The sequence below is a fragment of the Malania oleifera genome, chromosome 11, assembly GCF_029873635.1.
Source record: "Malania oleifera isolate guangnan ecotype guangnan chromosome 11, ASM2987363v1, whole genome shotgun sequence".
In the NCBI taxonomy this organism is placed as follows: domain Eukaryota; kingdom Viridiplantae; phylum Streptophyta; class Magnoliopsida; order Santalales; family Ximeniaceae; genus Malania; species Malania oleifera.
In genome coordinates this window covers 41,698,278-41,710,279 of record NC_080427.1, presented here as the reverse complement: position 1 = coordinate 41,710,279, position 12,002 = coordinate 41,698,278, and the positions used below count along the sequence as shown (strand labels likewise).

General features: G+C 34.4%; 1 protein-coding gene across 1 annotated transcript in view; it reads left to right on the top strand.

The window, feature by feature from the left end:
• LOC131168153 (kinesin-like protein KIN-7K, chloroplastic) overlaps positions 1–11,385 on the top strand; it is a 62,927-nt gene extending 51,542 nt beyond the window's left edge. The window contains exons 15-23 of the mRNA XM_058127404.1: positions 2,704–2,886; positions 3,066–3,224; positions 7,289–7,519; positions 8,462–8,602; positions 8,685–8,810; positions 8,945–8,995; positions 9,562–9,609; positions 9,702–9,866; positions 10,617–11,385. Of these exons, the coding sequence (XP_057983387.1) occupies positions 2,704–2,886; positions 3,066–3,224; positions 7,289–7,519; positions 8,462–8,602; positions 8,685–8,810; positions 8,945–8,995; positions 9,562–9,609; positions 9,702–9,866; positions 10,617–11,198 (1,686 nt within the window). The 3' untranslated portion in view covers positions 11,199–11,385. The remainder of the gene's footprint in view (positions 1–2,703; positions 2,887–3,065; positions 3,225–7,288; positions 7,520–8,461; positions 8,603–8,684; positions 8,811–8,944; positions 8,996–9,561; positions 9,610–9,701; positions 9,867–10,616) is intronic.
• The last annotated feature ends 617 nt before the right edge of the window (positions 11,386–12,002 follow it).

Here is a 12,002-nt window from a genome sequence, read left to right as displayed (position 1 = left end):
TCCATGGATATACATATGTAGATTGGGTTGGGTCGCCTTCTGACTGGAGATTCACAACCGTGTGCTGTATCTTGGTTGGTGGTAATTTGGTTTCTTGGAAGAGTAAGAAACAAACTGTGGTGGTAAGGTCAAGTGCTGAATCTAAATATAGAGATATGACTCATGTGGCTTTTGAACTTGTCTGGTTGAAGAACGTGTTGGAAGAATTAGGTATTTCTCATTCTCATCCTATGAAGTTGATGTGTGACAATCAAGCTGCTCTTCATATTGCCTCCAACTCGGTCTTTCATGAGCGGATGAAGCACATTGAAGTCGATTGCTGCTTTGTTTGGGAGAAACTTGTACAAAAGCTCATTACTATCGCTTATGTGAAGTCAAATATGCAGTGTGTTAATTTGTCTACCAAAGCGTTGGGATGTGCTCGCGTTAAATTTATTTGTAACAAGTTAGGAGCATATGACATTTATGCTCCTACTTGAGGTGGAGTGTTTGAAGTTATTTATTTCTTTTAGTATTATTATTATTATTATTATTTAGTATGTTAGTATGTTAATGTTAATTAATGAGTGTTAGTAAGGGTATTATTGTTATTAGAATATATTTAATTTGTATTATAAATAGAGGGAGAGGCCTATCTTCAAGTTAGGTCTTTCATTTTAATCAAATCTTAACAGAGGGACACTCAAAACTCCTTAGACACATAAAAAGCCTGCGCCAAATGCCTCAAGAAAAAGGGCAACACAAAAATAAATGGTCGTTCATTCTACTATGATGAAAACAAAGGAAGCAAACATCTAGAGACAGAAAAGCTTTCAAAAGTCGCCAATCATCTGTATTAACTATTAACCATGTCAAGAATGACTGAATCTAAATGAAGTTTTGGCTTTCCAGATCAGGGAGTGTAAGGGAAAATGAGAACCATTAGCATCACTAGTTAAATGATTGAAAAAAGAATCGCAAGAAAACACCCTAAACCATCCAAAAACCTAAGTCTGCAATCAGCTCAAGAAGAAAGAATAAAAGATTTGTTAGAATTTCTTATTTAGAACATAAGATGCCAAATAAAGTTAATATGGCCAATGATTATAAGATTTGTAATGCATCGTAACAACAATGTCTATATGAATGCCATGGTTTTAAAAAGCAGTAACAATCTGCAATATGGTAGTGGTTGCACCTGTCGCAAACGTTAGCAGGTAACAAATACCACATGTGAGCATTCAGTGTTGTTTTTTTTTTTTTTTTTAATATTTAAGCAGCATATGGGTTCACATGTTTGATCTCAAAATCCTACATACTAATGATTTAAAACTATTTTTAGTAAAGTTCAAATGTTCAATCAATCTAACATTAACACATTGAAAAAATATTTAATGTTATCTTTGTTTCTTTAGTGACTTCTTGCGAAAGAGAAAAAAAACCTGTATGTACTGCTTTTTGCTACTTTACAAACGGAAATTAAAGTGAGAAACAAGGCATAAAACATAGATGTTCATATGCAGAGCTATGGAATGTCTTTCTATCTCCAATTTATGTGTGAGAAAAATATGTTTTAAAAACTAACAGATAAAAACAAATATTTATAAATCCAAAGCAGGTTATGAGAGAAATGCATACTGATATAAAGTAACTTAACCTAAAGATGAAAATTTTAAAAACAACCATTAGTTGAAATAAAAAAACTTAATTCTTTTATTATTTCATTTTTTTCTTGAGGATTTATTGTCCTCTTAGTTTGTGACTCTTCACCCTTCTTAATACAATTTCTTTTCTTATAATAATAATAATAATAATAATAATAATAATAATAAAACTTCAAATTGAGTTTCTAAGCTTTAGTATGGGGAAAAATAGTTTCAAACAAATGCACTAACAGGGCTTAAATTCCAGTTTAGGCGTTTTCAGAAAATTTGTCAGCATGCACTAAAACTCTTTCTAAGATGGGCTAAAAGCTTAAAACATGCAAGAACGCTAATATGCACAAGGGTGTGCATGTTTCAAAAAAATTCACGGCCGTTACACCCGCTTCCCGTTATGTAACATCCGCTACTCCCACTTCCTATTACACCCGTTACCATTACGTTACGCCACCCGCTACTGCAATATAAAACCATGGTAGTGGTCAATACAGCCGTTCATACTGATTTATAAAACTATGATGAATTGATTTTTTTTTTTTTAAATTTGTGCCTTTGCTCAATCTACCATATGATCCTCTAAGACTTGGAGGGTCATAAATCTTTTCATACAACTTCAATCAAAGATTTTCTAGGTCTACCTATACCTCTTATTGCCTCAAATGCCATTCAAATCTCTGCCTCTCATTGGTGAGCAAATTGATCTACAGTGCAGGTGTCCAGACCATCTGGTCTTCTTAAACACCCTTCCCTTGTTGAACTTAGAAGAAGCATTTCAGCTATTTTCATAGAAATGATAGGCAAGTTTTTGAAATAATATTTTTTAATCTAAATTCTAAATTGAGTATATAATGAAGAAAAGCCGAAAAGTTTATAGAATATTGCTTAACATATCCAATACTTTGCAACAATAAAAAATACCAAAATTACATTTATCCCCAGTTAACTCTGTTGTTCTCTCTCGGAACACCAAGGGACAGGAGTCCATCACTGGATGAATTAATTTCTCTGCATGGTGATTATCTTTTTAATTGATCCATTCCTTTTTGTGATGTGATTTGTAAAGCTAGAAGATGGTCAAGTCAAGCTGCAATCGAGATTGGAACAAGAAGAAGAGGCCAAAGCTGCTTTATTGAGCAGGATACAGAGGCTGACCAAATTAATTTTGGTGTCCACAAAAACTTCTCAATCATCAAGATTACCCCAGCGCCCTGGTCCAAGGAGAAGACATTCCTTTGGAGAAGAAGAGGTCCAATTATTTTTCAGTTTTTTATTAATGTTATTATGTTGGAACTATATTTTCCTTAATTACATCTTACAAGATACTTTTCTGTTTGATGACTAATCTGCAGTTCACTTTTTTATTTTATGTTTTAAAATAAAAATTGTTTGATAAACTGATTGCAGTTGCTTATGTTAAATGTACAGCTTGCATACCTCCCATTCAAAAGGCGGGACCTGATCTTGGATGATGAAAACGTTGACTTGTATGTTTCTCTTGAAGGGAATGCGGAGCCTGCAGATGACACATTTAAGGAGGAGAAAAAAGCCCGGAAGCATGGACTGCTGAACTGGTTAAAGCTACGGGTACATTGAATAAGTATTGTTGTCATTTGTGTTAATTTTTCAGATGTGTATGAGTTTGTCCAAAATTCAGTTTCAGCTTACCATTTTTTCACTAACTCAAATAGTAGAGATGTTGGACTTTTAATCAAGGTCCTGAATAATAACAGTTTTCTAGGAATTATATTTAAAAGATTGTGAACATAAAATTTAGGGTATATTAAAAATAACGAGTCAATATTGTGTGGCAACCTTCTCTCATTGAATATATTGTGGTTGTCTTTGATAATTGCTCCTTGGGAGACCCTATCAAAGTAGGAGTTAATGATTTGGTCAATTTTAATTTAATATAGCATGTGTCGATGTTAATTCCACCTATGATGCACTTAATGTACTAATCTTTTTACACACATGGTCCCAAACCCAGGTAAAGAGGAGGGTTGAGTTAGCTGACAACTAGCGTAAAACTTGTCAGATCATTATAATATGAATCTTTACCAATATTGGTTGGAGCATCCCCTATTTGCAATGTGTTGCACTTATACCACATGGGTGTAGCAAAAATGGGCAAGGGTGGGTTAGGTCGTCACCCCAAAGTGGCACACCGTGTTGGAGCCCGGGTACAGGTATAGTGTATGCCTGGATTCCTATATCATTTTGGCTGTGGGTGGGTAAAGAAGTTAGTTCAGGAGACTAGGATTATATTAGCAACTTAGAATATAGGGACACTTTTGAGTAAACGCATGGAAATTGTGGACACAATGATTAGGAGAAAAATTAATCTAATCTGGCTTCAAGGAACTAAGTGAGTGGAGGAGAAAGCTAGAGAAATTGAAAGATCATGATTTAAATTCTAATATGCTGGAAAAGAACACAAGAATGAGATAGGGATTATTGTAGAAAAAAACTTGAAAGATAGTGTTGTAAATGTCAAAAGAGTAGGGGATAGAATCATAAAAATCAAAATGGTTTTACTCCAAGAGATAATAAATGTGATTAGTGCTTATGTTCCTTGAGTAGGCTTAGCAGAAAACCTTAAGAGACAATTTTGGGAAGATATGGATAGTATTATATAAGACATATTAGGGAATGTGAAAAATATTCATAGGAGCAGATCTAAATGAACATGTTGGAAGGGATAATAAAAGTTATGAGAGGATACATGGAGGATATGAATTTGGAGGCAAAAATGAGCCTAGGGAGATTATCTTAGACTTTGCCATGTCATGTAATTTTATTAATGAATACTTGCTTTAAGAAGAGAGAAGAACACTTAATAACCTTCTAAAGTGAGCAAAATAAAAGTCAAATAGATTTTTCTTTACTAAAAGGGTAGATCGTTTATTGTGTAAGGATTGTAAAGTTATGTCATATGAAAGCTTAACCATACAACATGGAGTTTTAGTGTTAGATATACATATTAAAAAATGGAAGAGAAATTATAAAATAAACCAATGTAAAAGAACTAGATGGTGGAACTTAAAGGAAAAAAATATAATAAAATTTAAAGATAAAATGATCAAAGATGGCGATTGGACTATAGAGGATAGTGTAGACACAAACACTCGGAGTAGGATAGGTAACTCTATTAAAAAGAAAGCAAAAGATATTTTAGATGAATCAAGAGGAAGATTCTCAAATAGGAAAGAAAGTTGGTGATGGGATCAAGATGTCCAAAAAGTTGTAAAGACAAAAAGAATTTGGTATAAAACATGGCAAAAATGTAGAAACATGGAAAACTTTGAAAGTATAAATAGAAGTGAAAAGATGCAAAAAGGCCGTTAGTAAAGCTAAATATAGATTATTTAATAATTTCTATGCTAGATTAGATACAAAAGAAGGGAGAAAAGACTTATTTAAACTTGCTAGAGTTAGAGAAAAAAAGGGTAAGGACTTGAGTAATGTAAAATGTAGAAAAAGTGAGGATGATATTGTCTTAGTTAAGGAAGAAGACATAAAAGAAAGATGGCGAAGTTACTTCAGTAAGCTATTTAATGAAAACCAAGTAGAAGACTTAACTTAGAATTGACAAATGAGGAAAATACTAAAAAATTGAGATTTATTTGCAAGATTAGAGTTAATAAAGTTAAGTTTGCACTAAAAAAAATGAAAAATGAAAAATTTATAAGACCGTATAACATCCCAATTGAAGTTTGGAGATGCTTAGGTGATAACGGAATTATATGGTTAATTGATTTAATTAATACAATTATGAAAAATGAGAAAATATCAGACAAATGGAGGAAAAGTACTTTAATACCTATATACAAAAATAAAGGATATATTCAAAATTGTAATAACTATCATGGAATTAAACTTATGAGTTATACAAAGAACTATAAGAAAGGGTAGTTAAGCAAAGATTAAGGGCAGAAACGAAGGTTTCAAAAATTCAATTTGGTTTTACGCCTGGGAGATCTAATACAGAAGCTATATATTTTTTTAGAAGATAAATAGAAAATTTTAGGGAAAAGAAGAGAGACTTGCATATGGTTTTATTGACTTAGAGAAAGAGTATGATAAGGTACCTATGAAAATTCCACAGTGGGTTTCAGAAAAAAAAAAAAAAAAGTGTATATAATAAGTATATTAATGTCATTAAGGATATGTATGATGGAGTAATGACTAGTGTTAGGGCTATAGATGGAGAGACTAGAGATTTTCCAAACATAATAGTTCGTATGTCAAGGATCTGCTTTGAGCCCTTATCTTTTTTGCTTTAGTGATGGATCAATTGACTAGGAGTATCCAAAATGAGATTCCATGGTAAATGTTGTTTGGAGATGATATTGTCTTGATTGATGAAATTAGGGGTGGAGTAGAATCTAAGTTAGAATTATGGAGAGAAACTTTAGAATTTATAGGTTTTAGGATAAGTAGAAATAAGACAAAATATATGAAATGTAATTTTAGTAATAGTAGGAAGAATATTAGAGACAAAGTCAAACTTGATGATGAAGATATCAATAGCACTAGTAGATTTGGACACTTTGGATCTATTATGCAAGTTGAAGGAGAGATTAAAGAAGAGATAATACATAGAATTAAAGCAGGTTTGGTAAAATAGAGAAGGGGTTCGAGTGTGTTTTGTGACTATAGAATACCCTTAAAATTAAAAGAAAGTTTTATACGATAGTTGTAAGACCAACTATGCCATGTGAATCAGAATGTTTGTCGACTAAGAAACAGCATATCCAAAAAGTAAAAGTTACCGAGATGAGAATGCTTAGATGGATGAGTGATATGATGTTAAAAGATAAATTAAGAATTGAACATATTCGTGGTAAGTTAGGCGTAAGGGAGGGACAACTCAGACAGTTTGGGCACATGTAATGTAGGCCACATTGTGCACCAGTTAGGAAGAGTGAATTACTTATTGTGGGGAACAATAGAAGAGATAAAGGTAGACCTAAAATAACTTGGAATGAGATAGTAAGGATTTAATATCCCTAAATTTGTGGAAGGTGTCCATGATCGCATAAATTGGCGGAAAAGGATTCATGTAGCCGACCCCATCTAGTGGGATTTAAGACTTAGTTTATTGTTGTTGTTTGTTGTTATAGCATGTGTCAATGATCTCGTCTTGTTCTATTCTTGGACCATGATTTTATCCTCTGCATTGTAATCATTCATGATTGTTTCTTAACCTTTTCACATTTTCACTTATATATGATTGATTGGCTTGTGATCAATTTAGTAGGGAAACATTTCTTCTCACCTTTTAATGCTTTTAGGGGGCGTTTGGTCCATGGCATAAAAATATTCCCGTGGAATAATACTATATTATGGGGGCATTGATGTCAAATAATGAGGGCAATTTGGTCCTAGAAGTAGGATTCCCATGAAACTTAAATGGGGGATGGGGGAAATGTGATGCCTTTGTTTTTTGGCACTCCTAGGAATATTAAGATTTGCGCCAGATCAGATTTCGGTGTCCATACCAACGTGTGAATATGATGCCATGGGTATCACATTCCTAGAAATGTTGAAAGATGTTTTGAACCGAATGCCCGCTTAAGTGTTTTTGAATTTTATTCTTTTATATTTCTTTTCCCCCATTGAAACTTTCAAATTACCATTTTTAACAGAAACGAGATAGTGGTGTGGGTGCTTTGCCAAGCATTGGTGACAAGTCAAGTGCAATAAAATCTGCTAGTACACCTTCAACACCTCAAGCAGAAAGCATATATTTTCATACAGAATCCAGATTTTCCAATTCCTTGCTTGCAGAAAGCTCACCATCTGCAGATCGTTTATCTGAATCTCAACAGGAAAGAGAGGTTCCTGATGATAATATCTTGGGACAAGAGACTCCTATGGTATGTTTTTACCGTTTTTTTTTTTCAAAATGTTATCATGTAAATATGTTTTGTTCCCGAGCAAGGGTGTCAACTATTTGTGTTTTGTCTCAGACATTAAATAGTGATCTTCAGATTTTATTTTATTTTATTTCAACATCATGTTAGTAGAAGGCTGGGCCGCTGATCACCAACCTGAAAAAGAAACACTTGCTCTCCCATGCATGCACACATGTAATGCGTGCACTTGGGCACACACACAGATGAGACTTTTTCGTTTTTCACTTTTTTGAGAGTGAATTCCAATTGCCAAATGAGCAGAATACTGGCCACTGATTCTTTTCTATGCAACGACAGTATTGAAACTCGGGTTTTTTCTTTACAAAACTATGTCATCATTCAGAGTGCCTGGGATATCTCAAATTCTGTATTTTCTAATCTTCATATTCCATCTGATTTACAAAATACTACATTGCTAATTATTGATCATAGATCAGCCTTTATTAATTTTTGAGATTTAAGATATTCATTAATTAGTGTTATTTTGTGTAGGCATGCTGGCAAAAATTCCTCTGTGGTTCTCACTCTGTGTGTTTCTCTGTTTAAATAATATGAATTTTATTAAAAGCAAAGGAAAAGCCAACAAAAATAATACAGGAATGTATACAAGGAGGTTAAGAAGAAAATCTAGTTAGGAGTTGCCTTACTTTGGCCTAAGGGAGTTGCAAGTCTTGAAAATTATTGTTTTTTGCACCTTAAATAATAAATATTGACCCCTAATCACATTTACGTTTATGTAACATTTAATTTATTCTGCCATTTATCTCCAGTGAGCCTTCATTTGAAACCTTCGTATTTTTATTTTATTTCCTCATCATACAGCATTAAAGCATTGAACTCTCACACTTGCACTATGAGATGCATAATCCATGAGTTTAATCTCTACATCTTATTTGATGCCAGACTAGCATAAAAACAATTGATCAGATTGATCTTTTGAGGGAGCAGAAAAAGATTTTGTCCGGAGAGGTGGCACTCCATACAAGTGCTTTAAAGCGGCTATCTGAAGAGGCTACAAAGAACCCCAAGAAGGAACAAATCCATGTAATATTTTGGTTCTTTTTCTCTGTTTAACTTCTGTTGATATGCTAGTGAAATTCATTCTTATGCCCTTTGCATTTTTAAGGTGGAGATGAGAAAGTTGAGTGATGAAATTAAGGGTAAGAACGAACAAATTGCTTTACTTGAAAAGCAAATTGCTGATTCCATCATTACTTCCCACAACAAAATGGATAAGTTGGAAATATCACAAGTGAGTTCTGCTCCTTAGCAGTGGCATAAGCTGCTCTTTATTTATTTTTATATATATATATATATATATATTTTTTTTGTGGCACTTCCCTCTTATTACTTGTCAACAGTTGATCTTTTTGTTTCATGCTGCAGTCTATTGCTGAATTGGTGGGGCAATTGAATGAGAAGTCTTTTGAACTTGAGGTGATGCAATCGTTTATACTTTTTGACCCAAGAATGTGCTTTTGCTGATCTTTACTATCAGATAAAGTGACTTGATGTCAAGTCAAAAGGAAATAAAATTTTCCCTTCCAAGAGTACTCAACTGTACAGATCAATACTTTGGAATAAATCTGTTGCTGGACTAAGAAGTCATTGTAAATAAACTGGGTACAGTAAATTAAGAGACCTGGATCAAGTGTAGATGATATCATTATCTAGAAATCTTGAGAACATGGTAATTGTAGATGAACTAATTGTGGAATGGAGAAATTTCAAAATCCAAATGCACTCATTTTTCAACTGCCTTGTAAAACACTGGAATTATTCATTTCCATGGATATTGAAATGCCTTGTGCAAATTGATTCGTTCCTGACCCAAGGGTGAAATCATCTCAAAATTTTTCTAGAGGTTCTGCTTTGTTAATTTTGATGTTTTATGTATTGAACGTTTGAAACTTTGTAAAAATGAGGAATCAAAAGAATGAAGTGTTATCCTCCATTATATCTATTTTTATCTGATGAGTTTTTATATTGTTAATATCATTTAGGTTAAAGTTGCTGATAATCGAATAATCCAAGAGCAGCTCAATCAAAAGGTGCCCTTTAGAAACGATTTCTGTAAATATTTATTTATTTCATGAGTTGCGCCATGGAGAGCTTGTGCTAACATGCCATCCCATTCCTTCAGATATGTGAATGTGAAGAATTGCAGGAATCAGTTGCATCCTTGAAGCAGCAGCTATCTGATGCACTAGAGTCGAGAAATTTTGGCCCAAGGGAAGGAGAACTTAGCTTTTACAAAGAAAATACGGTGTTGAGCAATTCAAATGAAGGGTTTCTTGTGCAAGCACAGGTTATACACTGTCTGGCCTCTATTAATTTCTTGAAGGTGCACTATAACTGTGTAACATGTAGTTAATGTGGTATGATAAAAATTTCCAAATGGTTAAGTTTGTGACTGCCTGGAATACCCGACATCCAATATGGTACATTGCATGCGAGGTCAGCTGAAAAATCCCCAGTTCCAGCACTCTCTCTCCAAATGCCCACTGGGGTGTGTCTAGAAGCTGCAGTAAAGTGTCTAGTGAATCTCTTCTCCCTTGCTTCAATGTTGGATCTTTGTCAATATAAATAATCGTACATTTTATTGGAGTGTACTTGCAGCATGTGCCTGCACTCTGCACGTTGCAGCATGACTCAGAGCTCCTGACGCTTAAGTGCACCTAGTGCAATGAAAGACCCTGACTGAATGACTCCACATATTTAAGGTCTTTGGGGGATGACCTGTTTATGTAATTCACACTACGATTATGGAACATAAAAATGTTGAAAGAAATTATAAATAGTGTAACCTGTCAGAATGAACTAGAAATGAGCTAGCTAATTGAGTTAGGCTTTCTGAGGCAGTGTTGGCTTTCATTTGGATCAGTGGTTCCAAAATGATAATGTCTATATATTTTTTCTCATCCATATTTTGTTAGTCTTGATATAGCATAAGCTGCAGTAAGTGCAAAACATTATGGTATGATGACTTGCAGCATTTTATCAATATTTCCCATTAAAGCTTTCCATTGAACCAAACTTTTGTTTGTTAATTGATTAGGCAACCGAGATTGAAGAACTGAAGCAGAAAGTGGCTGAGCTGACAGAGTCAAAGGAACAGCTAGAGTCCCGGAATCATAAACTGGCTGAGGAGAGTTCATATGCCAAAGGGTTAGCCTCTGCTGCTGCGGTTGAGCTGAAGGCATTATCGGAGGAAGTTGCAAAACTGATGAATCACAATGAGAGATTATCTGCCGAGGTGGTGGCACTAAAGAACTCCCCCACCCAACGCAGAAGCAGCAGTTCAGGAAGGAATGGTCGGAGAGATGGTTTCATAAAACGGCACGAGCAAGGTCCGCCCCCCTCAGATATAAAGAGAGAGCTAGCCTTGAGTCGTGAGAGAGAACTTTCATATGAAGCTGCTCTATTGGAAAATAATCAAAGGGAGGCTGAGCTTCATCGGAAGGTAGAGGAATCCAAACAGAGAGAAGCTTATCTTGAAAATGAACTTGCCAACATGTGGGTTCTTGTCGCGAAACTGAAAAAATCTCATGGAGCTGAGACTGATGATGCTTCAACAAGAGACACCCCGAGAGCTGATAATTTTGACATTTGGAACAGTGATCCAGTGGGATTTCAGTAAGTAAATAGAAGATGCGAATTGTAAGTGGGAGCTGTTGGTGTACTTCAAATGAGGCCTATTGTGCATTTAAAGTTTGGCCTTTTTTTCCCCTTTTCTTTTTGAATTGGTTCCTGATCACTGTACACCCATTCTGTGTTTTGTTTTTATTATTATCATTATTATTAGAAGCATTTATTCCAGAGGCAAATTTTGGCTTCACATCCTGGCATATAATTGAAAAGCAAGGACAACGCAGGTACAGGGCTGCGCAGATTTCTTAGGTATTGTTTGTTTTGACTTTAAAATATGTTTCCTTTAAAAGCAAAATTTGTATTCATTCTTGCTTTACAAGTCAAATATATTTTGTAGTGCTAAAATATCAAAATATATGCTAAAAAGTATGTAACTTCACGCATATGTCTGGCATCGTAAACATGTGCATGGCTAGCCATATGGCTGGCAAGAGGTTAGGTTAAATTCCTAGAATAATAAAAAATTTTAATAAAAAAAAAAATTTGTTAACAAGGCATACTATAAATTTGATTCAAGCTAACTCTCAATTAGGTGATTTTTATTTATTTATTTATTTATTTTTGGTGGTGTTGGTGTTCCCGCGTGGCGGGGGGGGGGGGGGGGGGGGTGTTGGGGTTGGGGTTTGTTTGTCCAATTTTGATAATTCAGCTAAGCAAATAGCCAAAGAAGAAAATATTGTAATCAGCTGAGTGGTGAAGAAGAGAAGAAACATGGGAGCTAACGAGGGAATTTCTGTATAATTTCACTGAACGAGAAAAATATGTAATGAATTACAAGGAGAGATGCTATACA